General features: G+C 44.1%; 1 protein-coding gene across 3 annotated transcripts in view; it reads right to left on the reverse strand.

Moving 5' to 3' along the window:
- Positions 1-763: 763 nt before the first annotated feature.
- MKRN2OS (MKRN2 opposite strand) overlaps positions 764-27,359 on the reverse strand; it is a 185,269-nt gene continuing 158,673 nt past the window's right edge. For 2 of the 3 annotated variants that reach the window (XM_069643937.1, XM_069643938.1), the window contains one exon: positions 764-4,772. In XM_069643937.1, the coding sequence (XP_069500038.1) occupies positions 4,517-4,772 (256 nt within the window). In that variant the 3' untranslated portion in view covers positions 764-4,516. The remainder of the gene's footprint in view (positions 4,773-27,359) is intronic. The other variant, XR_011301950.1, reaches the window with a different exon arrangement.

Consider the following 27,359-nt stretch of genomic DNA (forward strand, 5'->3'; position numbering starts at 1 on the left):
GCTTGAGTTCTGCATTTAACTAAATCTTGAAAAAAAATGTTCTTCTAATTTTGTGTTCATTTTCAGAATGTGTACTTAAACACTTCCATGAATCAGGCCCTATGTCTCTAAGCGCTTAAAAATATGTCCTCCACTATAGTGAAATTGCCTTTCGGTAGACTTTTTTCACAAAATGTGCTGATTAATCTTTATTTATGTGCATGCAAGCAGAGGGTCAAGATACCTAATGAGGCCAAATTCTCTATTTTACTTTTGAAGGGTACAGGTCCTCCCGCAAGTACCCAAAATAGTTAAAAGGTGAAGACTGTCAAATAAAAAAGTCACTTTATCCTTCCGAGTAGTATTTGTAACTGGCAACAAGGCATTTTTGCTCAAGGGCACTACTTGCCCGAGTGCATGTGCCATGTAAAAATGCACTTCCCAGGCCATTCACATAAATCACGAGAGTTAGTCTACTGAGAACAAACAAGAGCACAGAAACTGTTCTATAGAAGGGTGTCCACTTGACAGACTCTACAATCACTTTTAGGACTTGAGAACTAGCTATTTGCAAATCAGCTGGTCCCGCCCACCCACCAGGACAGTGCATCACTGAAATGCCATGCTACTCTCCAATGAACAAAAGTACAAACAGCAACCCCACACGTGTGTCTGCCTTGTTGGTCATCAGAAAGAAGCCACAGAGGAGCAATGTTTCAAACCACAGAAAACAAGTAGTTAAAGTCTGGATTACCATTAATAATTTAGTGTGAAAGCCAAAGCATTTCTTTTTTTTATTTGTATTTATTTGTTTTAACCTTGTAAAAAGCAATACAAAGGTACAACAGTAGGACGCTCCAGCATCATACAACCACGGTCAAGATCAATCCCAAGTGTTATGAGGTAACAACCTTGAAAGTCCACGGTCACTAGTGAGAAAGGGCTACATGTCTTAACTCTTGCAATCATAGCCATTAACAAGTGGTGCCTAAGGTATGTTCACGAGGGGGGCATGGCCAGCCAGCACGGCATGTAGACGTGCTCTGCCTAGGCTCCTCAGCGGCCTACAACATCCTGAAACTTTATCCTGCTAAACTATTTAAGTTGTCTACTGCCGCATTTGCCCGGTGGTAGAACCTCTGCCGTACATCCTGGTGGCGGTCCGCACTGAGGAGGGGACGGGGCCAGACTGCCAGAGCACGTTTGAGATCCCTCGGACGCCCGGCACCTTTTTGTATTCGCTCGTTGGGGTCGGCGGGCACATTTTATCTATGCCTCTGGTATCATTCTCTGCCGACCCCCTTCAGATCCTAGCTGGTGGAGCGCCCGAGCCCCCGGGTGCTGCGGTGGGCACCGCAGGGGGTGGGGGAAGCCCAACGGCAGAACGGCGCAGGCCGGGCCGCATGAGGGCAGACAGTGGGATAGCCGCTCCTGGAATCTCGGTACCGGAGATCCTGCAAACAGTTCCGGGGGTCATGGCACCTTCTTTGGGCACCCCCGGCAAAAACAGTGGCCTTGACAGGGCCTGGACCGTGACATGGCTCTGGCCTGAAACTGCCATGCGGAGGGTGGTGGGATTGGAGGTGGATGCCTCTCGTCTGCCTGAGGACGCTGCTGAGCCCGCTGTCGCGGGTGCACAGCCCTGGAGCCGCCCAATGCATGAGGTGAGGAGGGGGGGCGTTGAAACAGTGCCGTGAGCCATGTGCCCGAATCCTGGTTGAAATCGGGACACAGCGCACACTGGCGTGACTCTTCCGGCAGTTGTGCCCAACATGGCCCCCTTGACACCGCTATGAAGCCCCTGTGTTCCCCCACTATATTTCACTTTGCTGGCATTGCACTGCTGAGGTGACTATGTGCTCCCTTTGGGCCTAAACTACCTGTACAGCTCCACACATGCTAGGCCTCAGCTTTTAATATCTCAGGCACTTCCACTGCGCTCCACGTGGCTCCTTCCCGGGCACATATAGGATTGAGATGAGCTCCGGAGGCCAGAAGAGACAATTATTGGCAGATGTGGTGGGAATGTCCTAGGGTGCAGGTGTACTGGAGTGAAGTCCTGGGCTGGATTAAGCAGATTGATGGAATTTTGAGAGAAGCAACACCTCTTCTTGTATTCTTTGGTCTGGAGGAAAGAGATGACGAGGTGTTCAGTGTGGGCAGGATGGGGGCACCCTTGTTGCTCACAGCACGAGCCTGTCTAGTGATCAAGTGGAAGGCACAACATCTTCTCTCTAAAAAAAAGAGTGGATCAGAGTAGCATCCAATATATGTACAATGGAACGAATCATTGCTGCCCTCCACAAAAGATCTGCTCAACATGAGGTACTGTGGAAAGACGTCACTGATATGTACACCCCTGACCCTGCAAGGAACCCCACATGAATGTAACAATGGGTGTAGACTGAACCAGTAACATCCTTTAGTAAAATTACATAATGGCAGCCCAGTGATCCGTGAAATGCCCTGCTAAGAACTTTGAGACTCTGTATTGTTGAGCATGGCAAACAAACCGGAAAGATGGCCCCATACATTATAAATTAAATGATAATATGCTTCAAATGTGTTGACGACATGTCCTGGGGGCGAGGGGGTAATTACACTATTGCTGTTGGTACAGTATCTACTGAGAACGATATGGACTCAGTATCGAAAAGTGATATTAACTTGATGCTAAAACCAAATGTATGTCACTTGTTTTTTTCTTTTGCATAAAACCAATAAAATAAAATTTGGGAAAAAAAACATTGCCTGTTCATGTTCATGGAAGGCTTTCCACCACTTCTTTTCAGGCATTATGTGTTGCCAGGAATCAATACCTCAGGTAACATGATTTGTGCATTCGAAAAGTATATATTTCTGCATTCCACTTCCTTTTGTTTCTGGTTTTCCCAAAGGCCACAATGGGAAAGCCAATAGTTTTGTTGTTTACATTTATAGGCATAAATACAGTACATACATGGGCCCTAGATAACCAGTCATTATTTTAAAACTTTCATGAATGGATGTAAGTTAGGGTTTGCAAACACGTTATTAATAGACATAGTAATAAAAGGGTTTTGTTCACCAGAATGCATAGAAGCCTTTAAACTTAAGTCCATGATCATTTACAGATCAATAGCACCAAGTACGAGGTCTCCCAGTACTAACTCTTGAAACGGTAGTCCTTAGAACACCTTCCTAGTCAAACCCGTCCTCCATCTTCCCTCTTTGTCAACACCATTCTGTAACACATGGAGAAAAGTGCTGAGCCCCATTGCAGCTGCACTCTTAATTTCCTCGATTTGTCCTTTCCTTTTCAAACTCTGGCCTCCGGAGCTCATGAAGGACCGTTCCAGAATGTATGTTTGAATATCTGAGGAACTCAAAGAGTAGAAAAATATGATTTTACAAAAAATGTCATTTGCTACAAAAACCTGATTTCACGATTTTGTCTTACAAGACGTTTTGAACAAGTGGTTAAGTCAAATCCAACAGGTGACACAACGGCCATCATGGTGTCTGTCATCATGGTATCCGTGATCTTGTCTTAGAGGACTAACAAATTGCAGGCTCTGTCCTTCCAACACCCTTATACCATGATGCATGAGGATAATCATAGGCCTAAATCTCATCTTTCATTATGCCTAAAGTGGTTTTCAGATTTTCAAATTAGCCTCTACATTTATCTACCATCCACCTTTTTGAAGTGGTTTCCGGTAAGCCTGGAAGTTCAAAAAGCTCTTAGATTTCCCCTACGGTGTTGGGTGGTTTCATACATTCTACTGTGTTATGGAAAAACAGGAAGTATGCCCCCTCTGGAAAGGAACTAGGCTTATGCTGTGAGGTCTAAATCTGCTTCTGTAACCATTTCCCATGTGATCTCATTTATCTAGCAACTAGGTGGGTGGCGCCTCATGCTATTTGTAAATAATAACATGACTCTTTATCTCTTGAAAGTGCAAACAGATACTTAAATAGTGAATCGAGGAAGACATCTGCCATGTTGTCAAAGAAGAAAACAATATTTTGTCTTGGTACACTGTTTGGCAGAGGAGGAAAACATCTGCACTGAAAGAGATAACTATGTCTTTTATGCAGTTACATCACACGCTGTGCCAAAGGCAGCTAACCCTAATGCTATGCATAGTAGGACTTAGTTTGAGGAGCCTCCAGGAACCAACTGAACCTGGATTTGATAACACATGAATTCACCAAAATACGTATGTGCATCTAAAGCGGATGGGCAATCCAGTAGTATGTAACATCATGGCAGACTTATAACCCAGTCATGTCACATGTATGAGGGCATAGCCAGGTCAAGCAGCCAATAACAGATGCAGTAAACAGAACGCCACTGGCCAGCACAGAACCATACACAAAGTGTCCATAGAATGCTGAGATTACAGTCGGGGAAAACAGTGACCAAGTAACAAAGAGACTAGTGTAGCCTCCTACGGGCACTCTACTTTTCTTAGCCAAATCTGCCATTTCATTTTGTAGATGCAGGCTTCAGCTTTGTCAGATTCTCCCCATCTTTTGGAATCCTCATTGTGCTTCACTGTAAAAGAGCATTTGCTTCTTGTGTCAAACTATTGAGCTTCTTGGCACCAGGACTGTCAATGATGTAGAAGTGATTTTTCACAATGGCCCGGTAGAGGGTGATGTACTTGGATGCTTGCCTTGTCCTTGGCAACACAAACTGCTTAGTGAATTCTTCCTTGCTCAACTGTTGCCTCGTCCCTTGCATAGCCAGCATGCAGTTAACGAATGCCAGCGCATACGTATAGCAGTTGTGGTGGGATTCCTCATACCTGAAAAAGAGGCACAAGTGCATTAAGTTAGGCACGCTTCAATCATTTATTTATTCATTCATTCATTCATTTAATGGGTGCTTGTAACCACGCACATGAGACCAAAACTCTTGCTCAAATACATGAAAGAGGGTGGGAAAAGGCAAGGGTGAGCCAGCGATAATGGGTACTAATGTGTGTAAAAGCAGGGGAAAGACGGGTTAAGTGTAAGGTGGAAAACTGCTGCACCTAGAGATCATCATGGAAAGTTTGGTGATGGATGACATGGGAAGGCCAATGTTGAGTGAGTTGGCATAATCAATTCAGCCTCTAAATACTTAATATATAGGGGTTTTGTCAACCAGTTTGCAAAATGTGCTTGTCGTAACAACTCACTCTTGGCAATTAATAAATTGTGCTCTGTGGCAGGGCGCAAACATTCAAGTTGCAAGCTAGTAGCTAGCCCTAAAATAATCACTTGCCATCTCATTTCGATACATAGACACAGCACACCATTTCCTTCTCGCCAAGAGTCAAATACTGTGTATGAGCATCCCCCTCTGCACTCACTGTTTGTTTTGCAACAGTTCATAACGCTCCCCAGGTATGCAAAGTCGCCTGTATTGCACTGGGTGTCCAGCAGCTGTATGACTGGAGCAGGTGACATTCAATGATCGCGCAAAAGAGGTAACAAATGACAGCCACCATGGTCATCCTCCACTGGATAAAAGGAGGCCATGACTGGATATAGTGAAGCTGCGCAGCAATGGACAGTCGGGCCACAGTTGCAGCATACAGCCTTTCTATCCGGTCAAGGCGTTTGAACTGGACCTGATCACTCAATCCCCCAGAACCCACCTGGATCTGCATCCCTGTAAGTTGAGTTAAGGGGAGTCATCGTGAATAGAGCTTTTGACACAATGACATTTGCTGTGTGTCTGTCATTTTCCCCCTCTCACCCGTGAGCTAAAGGCTTTCCCTCATCTTCATTGAACATTCCATATTGACAGTTCCCAAATAACTGCTATGTACTGGTTGTCGGTGCAAAACCATCTCTCCACTGTAAAAACGCAGTGTAGGCATGCAAATAGCGACTGGGATTATTCAAATAATTCTAGAATGCATGTTTGTGCAGCAGGCACCAAAGAGAGCTGCACAATATGCAACTTGTTGTTTGAGGAGCAGGGTGACAGCCTAGACTCGCACTTTTTCTTCAATGATTTTCGAACTGACACAATTGCAGGTGAGAATAGGACAAGACCACCAAGAATATGCTATATACTTGAAAAAAAATGTTCTGTAGCAGTTTGTGGGGAAAAGGTGGGACTGTTTTTGTGTCATCAGAAACTAGCTATAAATCAACAATACTCATGGTGTCACTCTGTGGTGCATGGAATGTATTATTGATCATTTCATCATGATGCCCACAAACGAAGTACATAAAATCTTCAATTTCGCTGATATTTATTGACAGACATTAATTTCTGAGGAATCATTTGAAATACTTTTTCAGGCCAAAAAAAAGTGGTTCTATTAAAATGTTATCGGAAGTCAATGGTACCTCATTAGGTAATAATACAGGTGTTATACAGTCAGTTCATATTTTTTTCTCAATGACTCATTGTTATTATCAGTTTGGGTACAACTGTTTCACTGAAGTTATGCAAGCTGTAATGCTGATAGATCAAAGAGCATCATCCAAACACAAGCACTGATGTAGTATAGACTCTGTCCCGATAATAAGCCCAAGTATAAAACGGCGCAACAGCAGGGCTCTCCTTTTTTGTGTTTATTGTGCCAATACAAACAAGCTTTAATTCAAAACTCAATCTACCGAAAAACCACTTGATGCTGCAAGAAGCTGACATGAGCCTCTGGTCTTGACTTAGAATTGAGCATTAAAACAGAACTTTGAAAGTTACTGGAGGTTTACTAGGCATAGCACAGCACCATAGGGTCTTTGCACACTATTTTTAACAGTGCCACTACTTTATCATACATCAAGCTTGGCAGAGATGCCAGATCAAACAGCATCACATAAACAGCATTACAACTCTAAGACAGCAATAAACGGGGAGGATATTGCAAGAAACAAATTGCTTGTTGAACTTAACATGAATGAAATTCAATTTCTTTTTATATAGGATGGACCTGAATTCTCAACTTTTCAAATACAGCAGTTTTTAGTCAGAGTATTACAAAAGATGTTGCCCAGCCCCATGGTCTTGGTATTAGATTGTATGATGGATCTCTTAAACGAACACCATGAATTTATGGGATACTATCAAAAAGAACAAACCAAATATGTATTCAAGCACCATTAATGAAATAAAAATACATGTGGAGGGTACTATTACAGAGTAAAGAGCAGAATGATCACTATTTCCCAGACTGCTTGTTGTAAGCGGACCACAGGACCAAGTAGATATAAATGAAACATTAGAGCTTTCTAAATTCTCTGCTTTCCTACAATCAGTTTTTATAGATAATGGACCAATGCATCTTTACCAGCAAAAAAGGAAACCGATCGGAATCTGTAATCTATCCCCCCACCACCACCGCAAAGTAGCAGCACAAGCAAAAGACAAACACACCCCACAACAGCAATTTCCAATACTCCACATGAAAGAATCTTAGCTGTTTCAATTGTTGATGGCATGGCAGAGATAAGGTTTGGGTACGTCAAAGGGTATTCAGAAATGCAAAGATCTGGCTGAAGCATCTACTGAAACAAATCAAAAGAAATACTAGGAGTATAACGAAATGAACTTTGTTTTTGACACATACAATGAAAACTCATTGTGCCTCATTACAGTTTCCCTTCTACGGTAAAAGTGCTGATATAACTGCTGGTAATTCCAGCACTGGAATTTTCTACCATATTGGGGAAACACAGGTTTGCCGCTGGGGGCCACAGATCTACCTCCAGGCCTGACTTACTTGTAAACCAGGCCCCCACTGGCAAAGAAATGCTGCAATTACCGCCATGGAGTCCTATGCGACTCCAGGGAATGAGGATTTACCAGCGTTTCCACCACCTGGAATATCCCGGTAATACCAGGATATCAGATTGCAGAAACGATAGGGGCAGTTTGCCGATATCTCACTGCAATTACCAGTGGGATGTTGGCAAACTTGTAATGAGCCCCATGACAAGGCAAGAGAGGCTCCAGGGAATTTTTCGAACCCACTACAAAATCATGGACATCACAAACATAGCTATGTTACTGTGAAGAAGCTACTGCCACATATCAGTGATTAATTAACTTCTTAGCACCTCAAAAAATTATTGAGCATGCACCCAGGACCAAATAAAGACTTTGTAGTGCCATGGTGTACACACCTGGCTGTCTTACATTGTTTTTGGGACTATATTCATAGCACACAAGAAGAGGCAGACACTAAGAAAATTCTTAATTTCTTCAATGCCAAGCAAGAGGTGCTACAAAACTCTACAGGGCTCATTACAGTTTCCCCGGTCTGGAAAAAATGCCAGTATAATTGCCAGTAATTCCAGGACTAGCATTTTTACCAGAATGGGGAAACACAAGTTTGCTGGTGGGACCTGACCTTCCGTTAAATCAGATCCCACCGGCAAACTTTTTTACAATTTCCTGCATGGAGTTGTATGGGGCTCCATGGAATGGGGAGTAATCTGTGTTTCTGCCGGCGGGAATATCCCGGTAATTACGGGATATCAGGCGACGGAAATGGTAGGGTCAGTTTGCGGGTATCCCACTGGAATTACTGGCAAACTCATAATGACCCCCTATATATTTTCATAGGCCATAGATGTTTCCATTCTTGCTACAATAAGGCATCCAACCCCCCCTCCCCATCTGAGTCTTACTTTATGCCTACTTCAGTAATTCAATTGAAGAGACATCCCTATCACTAGGTTCCTTGAAGGTTTTAGCAATACCTGCATATCACACATCATCTGGGTCTCATTGCACAGGTACTTTGTCAGGGAAAGGTACACTTTCATGCGGAAAGCATTCACTACAGTGACTGAAGACACTCGGTTGACTCTTATTTCACTAAAGACATGGGAAATAATTCCTGTACGGGCACTGGATAAACTGGAACCGTCAATTTTCCAAGACGATTAACCCTGGATCCAGAAAAACTAAACTTGCATAGATGCTTGCATTGGACTATGCTTTCTAGGAAACAAACAGTCTGGAAAAAGTTACCGTCAAGAAGAACTGCTTTGTACCTGCAATGAATAGAGTCTACTACCAGGTCATGATCTGCAATGGAGACAACCAATCAAGGCCAAATATTCCATCTGCCTTTGGGGAGGAGGGAACATGCAGGGCAGAATTATAGCTCTCCTTCTTTGAGAAATTCCTTGTGCTCCAGACTCCATTCTGCAGTACCTTGTACAGACATGTCCAAGTGTGTAGGAAACATTCAGCTTTGCGATAATGATTCTCACACTGTACCAACCTTAGCAGACGGACAGTGAAAATGATTTCAGTAAAGATGATGCAGTGGTGTGGAAATCCTAATGCACGAGACCGAGAGAAGTTATTGTCCAGGAGAACACATTTTTTAAGCTATTTTGTCGACTGGAAAAGTAGGCTCTGGTATCAGTGTATGTAATTGGTTCAGGCGTCCACAAAGCGGTATTGTTGTTCAAAAAGACAGTAAGAACCAATTGTTTACACTGGTCATTTACATTCTGTTTGACATTCACATTTTCTTTATTTAATATTGCTTGCGTGTCAAATTTCTATTGTGGGCACAGGTTAGTAATGCTGCCTGTTGTAAACCTACACAGTCCCATTTTATTGCGACAATGGTATGTGTAGGCACACACCGTGGGGCTTGAGCTTCCTTCCTGTAACCAAAATAAATATGTGCACCATGTTGGAAGCCTTGACTTGATTTCGCTCAGTGCTCAAGCTGGTGGGTTGCATAGTGCTGGGATTGTCACAGGATTCATTTTTTTGCTGAGGTTGTAATAGAGTCTAGGTCTATGGGCCTCATTATAAGTTTACAGGTCCAGTAACAACGGTACCGGTAAGAATGCTGATACCGCTGTTACCGGACCGACAAACTACGTATTCTGCTTGCGGGTGCCTTCCAGATAAAATAGGGGCTACTTCAGGTGTACAATATGTATAATAGGTGGGTTACAGACTTTATACAGTACATGATCAGCACAAGGTTGTTAGGTCATGATAGGTGGTACAAATGCAGTGCGGTGATGATGGTCATAGTAGGTGGGTTACAGACATAATACAGTTCCAAGTACAGTGTGAGGTTGATAGGTAATACATAAGCAGTGCAAGGCTGCAAAGGCATAGTCATGTGGGTTGCAAGTACAATACATATGCAGCAAGAGGTTGTGGAGGCATAGTTAGGTAGGTTGCATGTAAAGTACATAAACAGCACGATGCTGAGAAGGCAGTCAGGAAGTTTGCAGGAACAATACATATGCAGCGCGAGGCTGGCCGGTCAAACAAAATACAAAGGCAGCGCAGGGCTGCAAAAGCATAAGTGCAGCGCAAGGCTGGAAGGCCAAATCTGATAGGATGTGGGCAAGATACATGTAATGGAGCAGTAATGCATGCCCTGAAAAGGTTCAGACGTGCACTCTCCGGTAAAGCCACAGACATAAGTAATCGGCGGTACGTCGGACGTGCTATGGTCGCAATAAAGGAAGTAATGTAGACGTTCAAAAAGCATACTCCGGAGCGGCGAAACCACAGGTAGTGTGGGCTACAATTATATACAATAGAAGAATGTGGGATATTGATTTGAATATTTCAGTTCTAGTATATAATCATGTTCTTCAAGTTAAGATAAAGTAGCAATTGCTAAAATGTCATGTTGTTCGTTTTTATTTCCCATGGAGCATACATTTCAAAGTTCAAATAAGGTTTCTTTTTTTTTAATTTATTTCTTTAAACACCATGGACTTCAGAGTAAATTTTGTTATGGTAATTATTTAGGCCAAAACATATCTTTCAGATAAGACCTTAACACTTAGAATCTGGCCATAAATAACTTAGATATTAAAGTATGTATGGCCTTTGTTGGTGGCCCATTTTATGATGTCATCAGTCCTACATGCCACACACCAATGAGGAACAACATAGAAGTTAGTCGACTAGTGGTACTTCCTGATGACACAAAACCAGTACCACCTTTTCCTCACTTAAAATGACACTAACTTAACACTCACTCCGCTACTAAATAGGCAGTGTAGAGAGATTGGTTTAATTCTGTCCAACATTGCCACAGCTTTAGGAAACTCAACCAGACTGTAGCCATTGCATGCAAATGACAGAAGGGATAGCATCTTAACTCGCTAAATTGCAGTGGCTGGTGAGATCAGATGCTGTCCCTCCCAGCTCCTTCATCCAGTGGCTGTCAATAAGTGTCATTAACAGAGGCATGGCTAGAAAATAATGCAGAAAATCAAGGCAATAACAATAAGCCTCGTGCACACAAGGCTAAAACTCGTCATGCACCCATAGGCTAATGCTTTTTGTTTAAGACATTTGTACTTTTACATTTTCCAATTGTGTTGACAAATAGGTCATCCTGAATGTTTCAAAATAGTAAAATAACTGTCGTCTCTCCTGTTAGCAATTGCCATATGCTGTGTCAACTACATGGATGAGAGTGAGATGCTGAATGACTCCTTTCTCATTCATGACCCAAATGCCTACTACATAAGGAGAAGAGGGCGTGTGGGCTGTATCTCCAGTATGGAGCAGATGTGCCCTGCAATGAGCAGAGATATCTCTATACAGCTTAACGTTTGCTGGAATCCCTAGTCAAGGAGTTGTGCGTAAATACGTCTCAAATGAGAGAGAGACAGAAAGAGAAAGGGAAGTGTGCGGTAGGTAGTGCAGGATGTGGGGGTGAGAGAGAGAGAGAGAGAGAGAGACAGAGAGAGAGAGAGAGAGAGAGAGAGAGAGAGAGGAAAGTATGGTAGGTAGTGCAAGGATGTGGGAGAGAGGGGGAGAGAAAGAAAGAAAAAGAGAGAGAGAGATTGAATTTCAGAGGATGACTATGACGAGCTGAGTTCTTCAGTCATCTTTGGACTAGATCTTTTTTTGCATGCTTGACTCATACAGTGGAAAAACTAGCTACCACCTTGTATTCAGGTAAAACACTAGCTGAAACCTTAAAATGCACATCTGTGTAATCTGAGGAATAGCCTTCTTACACCCTACCACTAAATACCAATCAAGTGGTGAGCAGGGGCAGAGGGGTAAATCCATTCCACTGGACAGATGCAAATTAGTGACAGGTGCTGCCCTAAATTAGCGCCAATGGATTATATAACCACCATCTATGATGCTACAATTCAGACTCCCAAGGGGGATGCACTTAATTGTGTTGAGGGGATTGCAGCATCATTGGGTTCCAATGTAGGATGTGACTGGATATTGGCAAAAACGTGGTAGGATTGGCTGCACCCTCGTTAGAAGAGCCGAAGTTGCTGATGGCCTCACACACACTATATGAAGCAGATTCAAGATGTGCGCTGCACCACAATTGTAGTGCTCTGCATGTGCTTTAATTTGTGACTTTACATGTATTTTATTTGGAGGATCAAGGAAAAGCCTCCATCTTGTTGTGGACTTGCTGGGTGACGACACAACCTGCCACAGAAAACATTTGTGGAAACTCTAGCAAACATCGTGGAAAGCAGTTCAGCAGTAAAATAACAACATGGCATTTCACTACTAATATTTGCCACAATGGGAGAGAATATCTGGTGCCATGAGTGAGTGACAAGTGGACTCTATTGCGAAGGGTAGTGGGGTGCTTCGAAGCCACACAAAAAAGTTATCATTTAGATATCATTTTCGGTAAGTACAGATAACTTATCAACCCAACACCCGCATCCTCTCTGCTGCACATAGGAATAATGAATACCACATTATTTCTCATTTGTTGTGCTACGCTCCATCCCTCATTATGGATCCGGCAAACTAGCATCAAAAACAAATGAACATTATATACACAGAAACCATGCCATCGCCAACTCTAAACCTGCATACACATCAGGTTGTAAGATTGAGGAAAAAAGAGTCTGTAATGATGCCCCTGGACCGGATACTGCATGTGCAGCGCAAATAACAGTTTGACCACAACATAATGGTAATTTCACAAACCAGGGCCCAACACTGGATGAGCCTAGAGTGGGGAAATACGAAGGGGTCATTACGGAAATGGAAACTCCCCACAGACCTCCTAAACGACCCAGTACTAAGTAAAACAGTAAGAGAAAAGATTGAGCAATATTTCAGAGAAAATGATTCGGAGGAAGTCTCACAGGAAATAATATGGGATGCATTTAAGGCAGTAACGAGGGGGTACCTCATAGCACTCAAAGCGGGGAAAGAGAGAAGACAGTGGGGAAAAGACCTGGAAGAAAAATTGAGACATACAAGAGGAAATGGCAAAAACCCCAAATAATAAGCTAAGAAAGGCTTTGAGACATACCCATGGATAACTAGAGACACTTAGAACAAAGAGGCCTGAGAAAGCATTACTTTACCTGAAACAGTGCCACTATGTTAAAGCCAATAAAGCCGACAGACATCTAGCGAGACAATTAAAGGAAAAGACGGGGACCCAAACAATTATCAAACTCCGAAATAGCCAGGGTTAGGACAAAACAACAAATGAGGACATGGGCGAAATCTTTAGGGAATTCTATCAGAGGTTGTACGCATCAGATAATCCCTCGAAAGAACGACAAGAGGAAACCCTAGCGAGACTCCCCATTTCACTGCTAATGGAGGAAGAACGGACAGAATTAGATGAGGACATTAGGGAAGATGAGGTCAAAAATGCCATAAAGGATCTACCAAAAAATAAAGCCCCGGGCCAGGATGGATACCTGGCCACCTTCTACAAAAAATACAGTGACATTCTGACCCCAATTCACCCGAAATTATGTAATACATTTAAAACTAAGGGAAATATAACACCCTCAATGAACAAAGCAAAACTAGTTGTATTCCATAAACAGGGCAAAGACCCAACAACACCAGGGTCATACCGACCAATAGCATTAATACATTTAGATGCAAAACTATAAATCAAAATACTAGCTAACATCTCCTGCCGAAATTAATTGGCAAGGAACAACTGGGCTTCATACCATCCAGACAAACCTTTCGACAATACTCGTAGAATTAGTCCTCTAATAGTAAAAATAGGAATAACCCACCACCCAGCAATTCTAGTGTTTCTAGATGCAGAAAAAGCATTCGACAGGGTTGAATGGTCAATTTTGTTTAATACACTGAAACATATGGGGATTGGTAGAAATGTTCTCAACATGGTAAAGCTAACTTTGTGACACCATCAATTCGCATAACTCTAAACGGCATAGTGTCGGACAAAGTAGCATTAGGATTAGGAACCAAACAAGGATGCCCACTATCCCCGAGCAGACCTGATGAAATGGAAACCGCTCACAATAACATGGTGGGGGAGAATGACGACAGTAAAGATGGTGACACTACCAAGTCTAATGTACTACTTTCAGGCATTACATATTAGAGTCCCAAAAACTTTTTTCTGCTTCCTGAACAGGGCCATCATTTTATACATATGGAAGAGTAAGCCTCCAAGGGTAGCAATGGCCACACTTAAGGCACTGAGGAACAAGGGCCTGGCATTCCCGCACTTCTCCAGATACTACGAGGCGGCACAATTATTGGTCATGAGGGAATGGCTAAGGGGAGACCAACATAATATACGGGCAAGACAGGATAGGGCGGTTTGGGAATCCCCCTTCAGGGAACCCTGTGGATCGACAAAAAGAAGAGACACCCGAATGCCAGGATCAGTGAGGTATTGGTGGTAGGAGGTGAGACTTGGGACAGGGTTACGGAAAGGGGGCACATTCGATGAAACCATCCCCATTTTGTCGAATGTTTGGAAACCCGAATTTCAACCAGGAATGGAAAAAGAGGCATTTCGGAAGTGGGAAAGAGTAGGATGACAGAAAATAAGGGACATGTACCAGGGACAGTCACTTAGAAAGTTTGAGGAATGCATGCAGGAAATAGATCTGACAGAGGGAGACAGATTTAAATATACCCAATTGAAACACTATGCAATAATCAAATATGCAGACACTAGACAATTGACGCCCTTTGAACAATTTATAACTACAAACACAGGATCAAAAAGGTTAGTGTCTAATATTTTCAAATACTCAAGAAGAGTGGTTTCAATGGAGCTATCTGAGGAAATGGGGGAAAACATTGGGAGAGATCATACCAAGGAGACAGTGGGAATATATGTGAGGAACTATCCCCGAACTAACTTGCTCTATACAACTAAGGGAGATGCGGACTAAGGTACTTCTGCAACAGCATTATACACCAGAGAGGAGCCATGCAATGTTTCCCTAAAAATCAGACCAGTGTTGGAGGGGATGTAAGGTGGTGGGAGACTGGCGACACATATGGAGGAATTGTCCAATAATACAACCATTCTGGAGGGAGGTCAAGAAACAGATGCAAGAAGTATGAATGGAACATATGGGAGACAAGATCTGGTGTGCAATGTGGGGACCGGGATCGAAAACACCCACAAAAACTCAGAAAAGAAGACTAACAACCCTGTTGATAGCGGCGTGGCTGGGGATAGCTCAACAATGGAACCAACAGACAGCTCCCACGATACAGGACTGGCTACAAAAAGTGTGGAACTTTGTAGCACTGGAATGGATAACCTACAAAATCCAAGGGGGCATGGAGCAATTCAAACAGGAATGGGGCCCAGTCTTGTCATATCTGCAGAGTGATTATATGGCACAATGGTGCCCACACAAGATCAGAATTCTGGACATACTATGATCTACTACGACCATACAAATAAAGGGATGAGACAGATATCACTTCTGGTGGGGTTTTGGGGGAGAGGGGAGTTGGGAAGTTCAAATTGTATGATGATATTTTGTGTGATGCAGAATCAAAAATAATACAAATATGTGGAGGTGAAGAAACACACCAAGAGTACCTAGATGATTCCCTAGTTAAAGATGCAAGGAGAGCTTACCAAAAGATAACCCAGCGAAAAGGTTATCATTTGATCGCCAACTAAAATGGAACGAGGATCCACCACTTTGATGCCTCGTGGCTGTAAAAAAACAAGGACAGCTGCAGGAGAGGTCACCTGCTCTTCAGCTACAAATGCTTCTTTGTCCGCTGGTCTCATAAAACAGACATTAAAAAAAAAGAGGCATTCACAAAGTCAGGAATTATTGGAGAGATTGTGGGCACACTGCATTTTACAATGTGCGGTGGACAGGTATCTCCCTTGCAGTTCGATGGCTTGAGGGCTTAGATAGACTTTAGTACGTGCTCTTCCGAGACTTAGGTGAAGGAGAAGGGTCTGATATCTGGGTGAGGGGTACTGGAGAGGGTGATGCTAGTAGAGGTAGGCAATCTGAAAGTAAGTTGGATTTCTTTGGCGTTGATTTTGTTACAAAGTAAGTTGATTTTGTTGGCGAGGGCACTCCGGATGGTAGTACGCAAATCTTTGTCGGCACGAGTGATTGCGTTAGGGCTGACCAGTTTCTCAAATTCTCTTAGGATGGAGAACAATTCTTTAGACTCAAAACTGGCGTTTGTAATCCTAGTGTTGTAGGAGTTGGCCTTTTGGAGGAAGACAGCTTTTTGTAGGTCTTGGAGGCAGAGATGAAGTTAGCTTAATTGGGTGGCAAGAGAATGTTTCGGTAGAGGTGTTCAAGGGAACTTTTGAATCAGCGAAGGGGGATGAGATCATCAGAGAACCAGAGGTTAGAGGTTTTCTGAGGTTTTGGCATTTTATTTTTGAGTGAGGCATGTTGATCAATCATGAGGAGGAGACTTTAGTGGTAATGGTTAGGAGGGTGGGCATGAGCAGCTTGTGTGTGAGTTTGCACGTATTGCAGACCAGGTTCGGGCTGGGTGGAAGAGCGGTGGGGTGGGTGGGATGTAAGATAGTGAATTCAATGAGATAGTGGCCGGACCAGGTTACAGGTGAGATAGAGGAGATTTCGAGGGAGACATTGTTGGCAAGGATCCAGTCTAGAACAAGTCCCTTGTTGTGGGTAGGGGAGCTGACTAATTGTATGAAATTCATCTCATGTAAGGATAGCGCAAGGCGATGAGCGTTGTTGTCATTGGGGTAATTAAAGCCCAGATTGTGGTTAACTAAGATAATGCATTTGGTGGAAGGGTTGACCAAAGGAGTGAGCAAAATTGAGATGTCTGCGTCGGGTTGTACTGATGAGGTTGGCTGGCATTGAAGAAGGAGAATGTTGTAGGTTGCCTGGGGGTTGAGGGAGAGTTTCAGCAAGAGCGATTTGTAGCCTATTACTTTGCAGGAGTCAATGCTCCTAGTGAGGATTGAGGATTTGGCTACACCTCCTCCTGATGGAGTAATTTGGTGGAAGTAAGCCATAGAAGAATGGGTTGAGCTGATTGCTACCTATAAGATGCCCCAGCTGGTGGAAAAAGCAGGTTCCTGCAGGTTCATTACCCCAATCAAGACCTGGTAGTATACCCACATGGGTGCTGCAGATCCCAGTGATTGGGAATCCTGACAGTATACCATCAAAGGTTGTTATGAATGTCCTGATACAAAGTGACTTGGCCACATGGCCTGAACTAATCTAGATCTAGAATTAAGTGTAGAATACCTCTGTCACCCCCTTACGAAATGTATTGTTACTAGTGAGATGTGGTCATGCTGCTATACATACTTGGTGTCTGGGTACACCAGCATGAAGCCCCTGCAAGGAAAATCAAGAGGGCCCTCAATTTACAGAATCAGAGTTCAGGCGACTGTGTCAGAGAGAGCTGCAGTAAGGACTCAGCTCAGCATCCTGAACGCATGGAAGGCTGCAAATGCCCACACAGGAATTACAAGATTGTGGTGGCGAAGCAAGCCCCCTTTGTAGAAGTGGAGCAAATAGGTGAGAAAGATCTCTCAATTAAGCCCTGCAACAAGAACCCAAAGCGCATATTCACATTTCCATTAAGAGATGTATGAGGAGGGAAACAATCTGAAAAATGACACTAAACCATGACCAGCCTAGCAAATCCCAAGGGCTGATTCAAAACCCTATACCCCAAAGGTACTATAAAATAAGAGAAAGACGGGCAAGCAAGTTGGAGAGATCTTGGATATATGGGATCCCACTACCTGGGAGGAGGTAGCCCATGCATAACCAGCCTGCCTCAATTACAGAAGGCTGAATAAGTATAATGATACACAGGAGTACAGACACTGGAAGGGAGGCAGATCCAGCTCATGTTCCTGGGTCAGGCAGAAGGATGTTTTAAGGAAGAAGCGTCCTTCCCAGAAACAACCAATAGCAGGAGGATGACAGAATATTATCAGCCTAAAAGATGGAATTGGGGGGTGGATACCCATTAAACCCAAGGTCTGGGAGAGACCTATGGTGAATGTTGAAGATCCCAAAGGTCTGGAAGAGGCCTAACCATAATGTTGATGAAACCCACAGTCTTGAAGCAACCTCATCTGAATGCTGAAGAGATCCTGGCTCTGGGAGAGACTGAACCCAAATGTTGACAAAACCCAATGTCTTCGAAAAATATAAGCTGCATGTTGAAGAAACAAAAGGTCTGCGAGATACCTAACCTACATGTTGAGCAACCCAAGACTTGGGAGAGGCCTACTGAGAAAAGCCAAGGTCTGAGAGAGACCAGCAGGAAACCTGACAAAACCCAAGGTCCAGCAAAGACCTACCAGCCACAAGGTGTGCATGGGAACAGCATGTGTCTGTGGAAAGTTCCAAGGTGGGAAAAAGCTTCAAGAAGAGAATCCTGACACAAGGAACTAAAAAACCTCAGATGTAGGAGAGGTCTTCATCAGCCTAGATGAAACAGGAAGACTGAAGGGGGCATGGCCGGCCATAGTCTATACTGGCTGCTTAGCCAGAGTGCCCCAGCAATACTCTCCCTATGCCGGCATCCGGATGCAGGGAGCAACCTGCCCCAAATGCATTTGGGCACATTGCAGCGCCGGGGAGCGGGGTGCTCCCGATGGACCAGTGCACCAGCTGCGTGCTACCACATCTAGCTTCTGTGGTGGGAGACCAAGAAGGTCCAACATGGCAGCTATGCCGGGCGCCGAGGGCCTACCTGTGGCTTGATCCCATGGGGATTGGTAGGGGCAGGCCCCTCCTCCATGGGGAGTAACAGCACAGGGAGCGGCGAAGGGATAAATGGTGCGCTTTGTACACGAGTGCCTGACCTCAACATGGCTTTTTCTGAGGGCGCCTATGATGAACCTCCACAAAACTCCTGAGAACAGTTACAAACATACAAAGGGCCGAGTGAGCTCAGGGCACATGAGGAGGATCTGGGGGCCTTCCATTAAACATTCTCCAGTGACCATTTTGAGGAGGATGGGCACGGCACCTTCCCAATTCCTGGAAAAGTAATCCTGACCTAATAAGAGATAAACAGCCAGCACAGACCAGAAATGTATCTGCCGACGTGGGTAACACCCACCAGGCTTTGCCATCCTGGGGAGGACCTTGCATGCCAACAAGATAAGGGAAGAAACAGACAAAGGGTAAACCCACACCACACTCCGCTTTAGATAAACTCTGGCCTAAGAAGCAGTCAAGACAGAAGCAGGTGCCAGGAAAAAAGCACAGCGCTGAGATCCCGACGGAGGGTATGCCATCAATAGGTCCCATGATGGATGAAGCAGAGAAATAATGTCACACTGTGGCTCCCAAACAATCATGAAGCAAGACATGCGACATGCTGGGCTGAATGACAGGTTTTAAATTGGAAAGAGGTTTACGGAAGAATTGCAAACTATGAACCACATCATCCTCGATAGTAGAGATCAAGAATGATTTGTAAGCAATCACATCAAGAGTAGATGGTAATTAAACACTTAAGAGTTACTGATCTGTAAATCAATACCAATACCAAAACCAATAGATTCTATGAGTTGGGAAATAACTCTACAAGACTCCAGGCCTGTCAGTTAAATGTGAGACAAAACAACAACAGAATAAATGTGCTGAGGGCAAAAAATATGGCAGGGAGGGAGACAAGCTGAGACGGCTAAAGAATGTCTATAAAAACCTCTACACAAACGAAACCAGCAAGGGCACTGGCAAAGAATTTCTAGAGAAAGTGCAGCTACCAACACTGATGCCTACAGATAGGGAGGAACTTGGGGGGCTGATCACAAAAGAAGAGATTCTAAAAGCAGTGGCGGCCCAAAAGCTGGGGAAATCCACAGGCCGTGATGGCTTTATCCCACTTTTTAAAATAAAAAACTACAAAAAGAGCTACTCTAGCTGCTAGTAGTCCTGTACAATGCCTGCATGAACAAAGTAGCAGTGTCACGTACAATGAGTGAGGCAGTACGGTCGGTTTTCCCCCAAGCAGGGAAGAGATCCAGAGTGCTGTGCCTCTTATCCCCCAATTGCACCTGTGAATGTAGATATGAAAATATATGCGTCAATCCTATCCAAGACAATAGCACGCCTATTTCTGAAGCTTGCGCGAGAAGATCAGTGTAGAGTTTTAACAGGCATGTAGATAATGTTCAGAAAACACTACACCTGTTGTACATAGCTCACTAACGAAGGATTCCTTCCACCCTGACCTCTCTGGATGCTGAGAAAGCCTTTGACAGGGTGGACTGGGACTTATTGAGGAGGTGCTACACAAGGCAGGTTTGGGTCCACAAAGCAAATGGATTCCTTTCGGACAAATGTCTCCTAAACAGAGGCACTAGCCAGGGATGCCCTCTGCCTCCCCTCCTGTTTGCTCTGGCGGTAGAGCCTCTTGCCCAATACATCAGGGAATAATGGGAGGTCTCTGGGGTTCGACATGGAGGGCTAGAGGATAAAATCTCTCTCAACGCTGATGACATTTTGCTTACGCTCACTAACCCGGGGACAACTCGACATATTTTAGACAAGTTTAAACTTGCAGCAGGGCACAAAGTTAATCTCATGAAATCTGAAATGCTGAACATCAATATGTCTAGGTGCCTGTGGGGGCTTAAAAACCTCCCATAATTTAAGAGATGCTGGAAAGAGCTTGAAGTATCTGGAAGTCTGGTGTCCAGCTAGGTTGTCGGACCTATATGGATGTAATAGCCCCCCGCTCTTAGCTAAGATAAAATGGGACATGGTAACCTGGAGACATTTGGCTATTTCCTGGATAGGCCACCGAAACTCAGCTATAATGAACATATTGCCAAGACTTCTTTATTTTTTACAAACATTGCCAATGCACATTCCTGAATGAGTACATATGCCACTCCAGAGATAAATGATGATATATATACAGCAGGCAAAGAAAGTGAGGGTGGCACAGAGGACTCTATATCTTATCTGGAGGGATGAGGGCTTGGCATACACAGACATTCTGCAATGCTCCACTGTCTCATAAATGAGGATACTCAATGAGAGGGTGTCTACACCGGTGATCAAAGGTCGGAAAGCGAAAGAGGAGGATGTGGTAGGTCAACTGCTTAGGTATGTAGTGTGGCTTCCCGCCAAAGATCGTCCGCGAGTGGTAAAAAAGATACCACCCATTGCAATGGTAATGAAAGTCTGGTATAGGATTGCAACCAGACAGGTGCTCACGACCTATGGGCCACTCCAGTTTTCATGAACCTCTGATTTACCCCAGTGTAAAGGGACATCAGCTTTCAGAACTGTGAGTCAGGAGGGTTTGAGTTTATTGGGCGCTTATTCACTGGAGGCAGGATGAAGTCTTTCCAGGAATGTAAAGGGAGCTTCAGGGTAGGAGAGGGAAACAGATTTAAATACTGGCAAATACTGGCATCTCTGACACTGGGCTCATGATGTTGAAATGAGGGTGGGAACAAGCACCTTCATGGCAATTGAGACCTTGATCTTCTCTGCCAGCTAAGGCCTAATCTCCTTGCACAGTCCACAGCGATAAAGGATCACACATTAAATCTTGGCATATGGTTCTGGGGCGGGACATTTCACTGAATGAATGTGACCTAGAAGGCCCTATTGGGGGCAAGGCAAACCATCGCTCAGCTATGGAGATCCCACAGATGCCCGGACTTAGTAAATTGGTACACCAAGCTATGGGGCATGATAGTGAATATAAAACTGCCTTATTTGCTAAAGGGAGAACTCTTACTAGCTATGCAGTAGTCTGGGGGCCATTCCTGGGGCATGTCAAAAAGCACAACCAGGATTCTACAAGACACACCAGATTAAGGATATTGATACTTCTCCATGTATAGAACTGGGAAAGAGGTGGCATGATAAGAACCAGGGAGAGGGAAAATAGTGCCAGAGAAGGTCTTCATAAATTGGGCCTCTTATACCTACCCCACGAACCTGCTATGCTGTTTGAGTTCTGAAAATATGTACTTATTGAAATTGGTTTATCTCGCTCCTGTAGGGGGACAGGACACTTTTTTGCAGTTTGTATGATTTATTGTGATATGACTAAACTACCTTTCCTAAAAAATAGTAACAAATCTTAGCAAAGAGAAAGGACGTTCTGTTATGGAAAACGATAAAAAAGGTTATACAAAAAAAACCAGTAAGACTAATGAAGAGTCGACACTGATTAAACTTTGGAAGAGCCTTCCCATGAGAAGCTATCTGTTTTGTATTATTAGTTTAGGGGTGGGCATTTTAGATTGGGAATTGAAAACATTTCTTTTAGCTGAACCTTGGAATTTATTTTTGTTACAGCTTAGAGCAGCCGGAAAGGTTAAGGACTGATGAAGAGTATGATTTGGAACTTTCTGTTGGCCACATTATTATTAATTTATTTAGAATAGGGCACCCAAGGACAGGTTAAAGTTAACAACTTTACAATTTGAAATCCTGACATAAGAAGGTTTGGCTACCTGAGAAACATCCATTTTGTGTTGCCCTATTCCTAACACTGTTTTGTTTAGAGAATGTCCTTGGTTGTACATTTAGCTGTAGATCCTATAGGTCTTTGTCTGACCTGGCCACCTGCTGATTTAGTCGTCTCTCTGGGTGTGGCAGCAGGAACAGTTTCAGCATTAGGCAGCACCCCAAAAGTATTGAAACACGTGGGGCACCCAGCAGCTGGGCAAGGAAAGGTCTGTGAGGCCTATAGGTACAGCATGCCCATTTCTAGCCTACAAGCATTTCTTCACAGAAAAGGTTTCACGTACACTTTAAATCTGTATTTCTCCTCTAAACCTATCACTGTCCTCTGGGCCATACTGCATCCATCCAATGACAGTCCTCTTGCTAAGCCTGCCATCTAGCAGCCATCTTCAGCTTTGGTAAGCATGTGAAGTGTCAGTATGACCAAGAAGAGCCGCAGAGGGGCCGGAGGAAGGGTTTGCATGACAGACCCATGCTGGAGCACAATAGTTACAGGTAAGTAACTTAAACCTTTTCCGGCATGGATTCACATGCTCATGAATAATTTATTTGTGAATGTTTTATTATAGTACAACCTTTATTCGGCGAGGTGCCATTTAGGTACATCATATAATACAATACATATAATACAATACAAACACGTTTAAAAAATAAAAACTATTCTATGGTACGTAATGTTTAAAATCCCAAGTCAAGACCATCACAGAACTTTTAACCGACTCCGATCAATGGGAGTCAGAACAACGCTACACAGTACTTTTTCCTCCTCAGCCAAGCCCAATGGATGTACTTGGTGACAAAGTAAACCACATTTAGGTTGTTGGACATTTTACAAAACTTCAGTGTTTCCCTAGCGGTAGTAATGTGATATAACAAGTACAATGGTTTCAGATACCTGGTGCTTAATTCTTTTAAGGCTTCACAGATTAGTATGAAGTGGGACATTGTTTCGATACATCTTCACTACACATTGGGCACTCAGAGTTACCCTTCTCATCCCACTAACTCGTATTTTCCCACACGGGCAAGCAACCTAGTAGTAGCCTCATGTATAAGGCGCGGGCATAATCTGGCTCCACTGTATTCAGGTATAGCTCCATGCCCTGCAAAACTTTAAGCTCTAAGTAGTTTCAACCAGTTGCCAGTGCTAATGTGATCGCCTGTACCCTTATTAGTTTATATCTATGAAAAGCCACCTTGACTCTCTCTTTCGCGTCATCTCCCAAAGTCTGCAGGTTTTGACAATATGGAGATAAACCAAAGAGGGCAAGCAAGTTTTTTACGTGGACCAAACATTGAATCCTTTGCCATCCCGCCAATGTCAATACATGATCTAATGCTTCCCAGTATTTTGCTAGCTCCTGGTTTACCCAAACCCAGTGCTATTAAAAAGCCGGTCTAATACATATGCATACAATGTGTACTAGTTGGGGTGCTTTGGGAAAGCAACAAAATCGCTTTCAGAAATGTGTTCTCTGTAATTGTTAGGGGGGTAATATCAGCGTAGCCCCAGACTTCAGAGCCATATAATGCTGCCGCCTTAGCCTGCGCTACGTATAGCTTGAGGGCCAGGCCTATTGCACCCCTTCTGAACCTAGCATGGTAGGTTGTCAAGGCCCTGCTGTTTTTTTGTAATAGAGAGTTGGCTTTGGCAACATGCCCGACCCAACGACCCCTACTTGAGAACCGAATTCCCAGATAATCATACCAACCCTCCCCTTCTAGAATTTTAGCCCCCACCTCCAATTTTAATGGTTCAATTCCCAATGATTTTGATGTAAAGACCATAGCTTTAGTCTTTGAGGCATTTATCTCCAGCCCCAATTTACCACATTCATCTGCTGGAGTGGACAGGGCAAGGCGCAGGCCCATAGGGGTGGTGGACAATAGGACTGCATTCTCTGCGAAAAACAAAACTAGGATGCAGCCACCCCCAATCTTGGCGGATCTGGGCTCACCACCAACAGTCTGTCAAAAATAGAGTTAATACACAAACAGAACAATACCGGAGCAAGGACTCAACCCTGTCGGACCCCTCGATCCACTCTGAAAAATTCCATGTGTTTGCCTCCACTCCCACAGCGAACAGTCTCTATATTGTCATTATACAAGAGCTGGATCGCTCGCAAAAGTTCACTGGGGATATTTTTGGCACGCAAAACTGCCCACAGGGTATCTCTAGGGACGCAGTCAAACACTGCCTTGAGATCCACAAATACCCCGTATAAATTGGTGTTTGCGATTCTCAACTGTTTTCGGACCACTAAGTAAAACCAGAAGCATTAATCTATAGTGCGTTTTCCTGCCTGGAACCCGGCCTGAAGATGACTCAATTGATTGTTATCATCCACTCATGCCAGTAGATGCCGCAGCAGGACCTTAGCAAATGTCTTTCCTGCAGCATCCAGTAAGGATATGGGCCTATAATTTCCCAGGTCTGCCTGGTCACTCTTTTTGTATATAGGAACTATTACCGCTGATGGATAATGAATACACAGCAGTACACATTACAAAACCACGGGAGGTGGCAAGGCTCAACAGAAGCAATTAACACTTACCCCTGGAACAGACTCACCTTAAGTGAACAGGTTGCGTATCCTCCCTGGAATCCTTTTCGACGCAGTAGAACTTCGTGAAGGTACGCGTGGACCTCCACGTTGCACCCCTGCAGAAATCGAGCAGGGGCACACCAGAAAGGAACGCTGTCGTAGTAGCGATCGTTCTGGTGGAGTGGGCTCTCGGACTGCCCGACAGAGGCCCGTTCGCCAGCCGATGACAGTGCATGATGCAGCCGCAGAGCCATCTTGAGATGGAAGCCTTGGATAAGGCCTTGCCATGATTCACAAGTCCAAAGTTCACAACAGTTGAGAAATCTTCTAAAAAATCTGTGTGCGTGCCACATAGAACTTCAAGGCACAAGCAACGTCCAGCAAATGCAAGTTCCTCTCTGCCGGCGACAAAGGGTTCGGGAAGAAAACAGGCAACACCAAAGGCTTGTTGAGGTGGAATTCCGGTGGAACCTTCGGCATGAAAGTGGGGTGCATACATAGTGCCACCCTTGATTCATGGAAAGTCAGATACTGCTTTTTGCAGAATAGGACCTGGATCTCACCCGCACGTGTGGCTGAGGTCATAGTCTCAAGGAATGCCGTCTTCCACAAGAGAAACTTGAGTGGGGCTTGATGCATAGGTTTGAAAGGTGCACTGATGAGTCTTGTCAGGACCACGCTGAGTTCCAAAGCCGGGGCAGGCGCCTTTACCGGAGGGAAAGATCAAAAAAGCCCCTTGAGAAACTCCTTGACGAGTCTGTGCGAGCACAGCAAGGATCGTCCAGGGGATTTGGTGTGGCAAGAGATGGCCGCCAGGTGTCCCTTGATGGATTCATGAACCAGTCCAGCTTTTGCCAAGGAAAGCAAGTATGGAAGAATCTGTGTGGCCGTGACCCTCAGAGGGGTGATCTTCTGCGATTGGCATGACGTAGCAAAACGCTTCCACTTATGGCCGTACCTCTTTAGAGTCAGCAATGCCCCGGCTTTGGCGAGGACCTCCCTGCAGTCCGCTGGTAGCTCATAACCTCCAAACTCTAAGGCTGCAGGAGCCATGCCTTCACATTCAGAGATCCTGCATTGTGTTGAAGGACTGCGCCTCACTCCCTGGTGAGCAGATCCGGAAGTACCGGCAACTTGACTGGAGGCGACACTGACAGGCTGAATAGGTCTGGAACCAAAGATGCTTCGGCCACGCCGGGGCGATGAGTATCATCTTGCACCGACACTGTCTGGATGTGTTGATCATACGTAGCAGGAAAGGAAACGGGGGAAAGGTGTACCAAAACAGACCTTCCCACAGGAACAGTGGCGGCTGGTGACGCTGTGAATTGGTGGGGCGTAAATGCTAGTCTCAGAATTTGCAAGTGCAAGCCTAAACACTACAAGGAGGGCTCGGGGGTCTCCCCAGAGAACATTTTGGAAAAATCGGGTTCAAATTATTCAAGTTACTGCACATTTCAGACACAAATTGTCTAAAAAATAATTTGGTTTTAGGTACCAATGATGGTAAATGTTTATAATGGTGTATTTTTGTATTTTTTAAATTGTATTGAGGATATAACTGGTACTAAAATGTTGTACACACAAAACAGATCATAATATTCTATTACTGTGAATGCAAAACGTGGGTGCAAATCTTGGGCATCGAAGAATAATTTTTATCTATTGTTCTATAACACCACCAAAGGGGCACCTAATCCATACAACACTCTAGTATTACTCTAGAGAGAGCCAGATAAATAATCCAAGCACAAACAATATTAGTAAAGTAAGAATTGTGTGGTACGTGCAAACATTAACATGCCCAGGGATTGGAGGAAAAAAAAGAAATTCTGTAACGTCGGGAAATCACATTCTCTTCCCTTTATTCTTCTAAGGCCAGTACCTTGTGCACCATTACACTGGTCATTATTAAGGCTCCTGGAGCATGTTAGTATGTAAGTGGTCCCAAATATTCTAACTAAATATGCTGTTCTGGTCTGGCTGACCCTTCAAGCATTTCATGGGTCTCAATCATACAAACCGATGTGGGTGGGGATTAGAAACAGGAAGATGTGTATTGAATATACAGGATCTGTTTGAAAAATGGACCTTGTAAAATACTAGGAGTCAAGCCTGCATCCTGGTGCTTACACTCAGACATCCTCAACAAGCACTCAT

Source organism: Ambystoma mexicanum, chromosome 2p (assembly GCF_040938575.1).
Source record: "Ambystoma mexicanum isolate Mex_15411 chromosome 2p, UKY_AmexF1_1, whole genome shotgun sequence".
NCBI lineage: Eukaryota > Metazoa > Chordata > Amphibia > Caudata > Ambystomatidae > Ambystoma > Ambystoma mexicanum.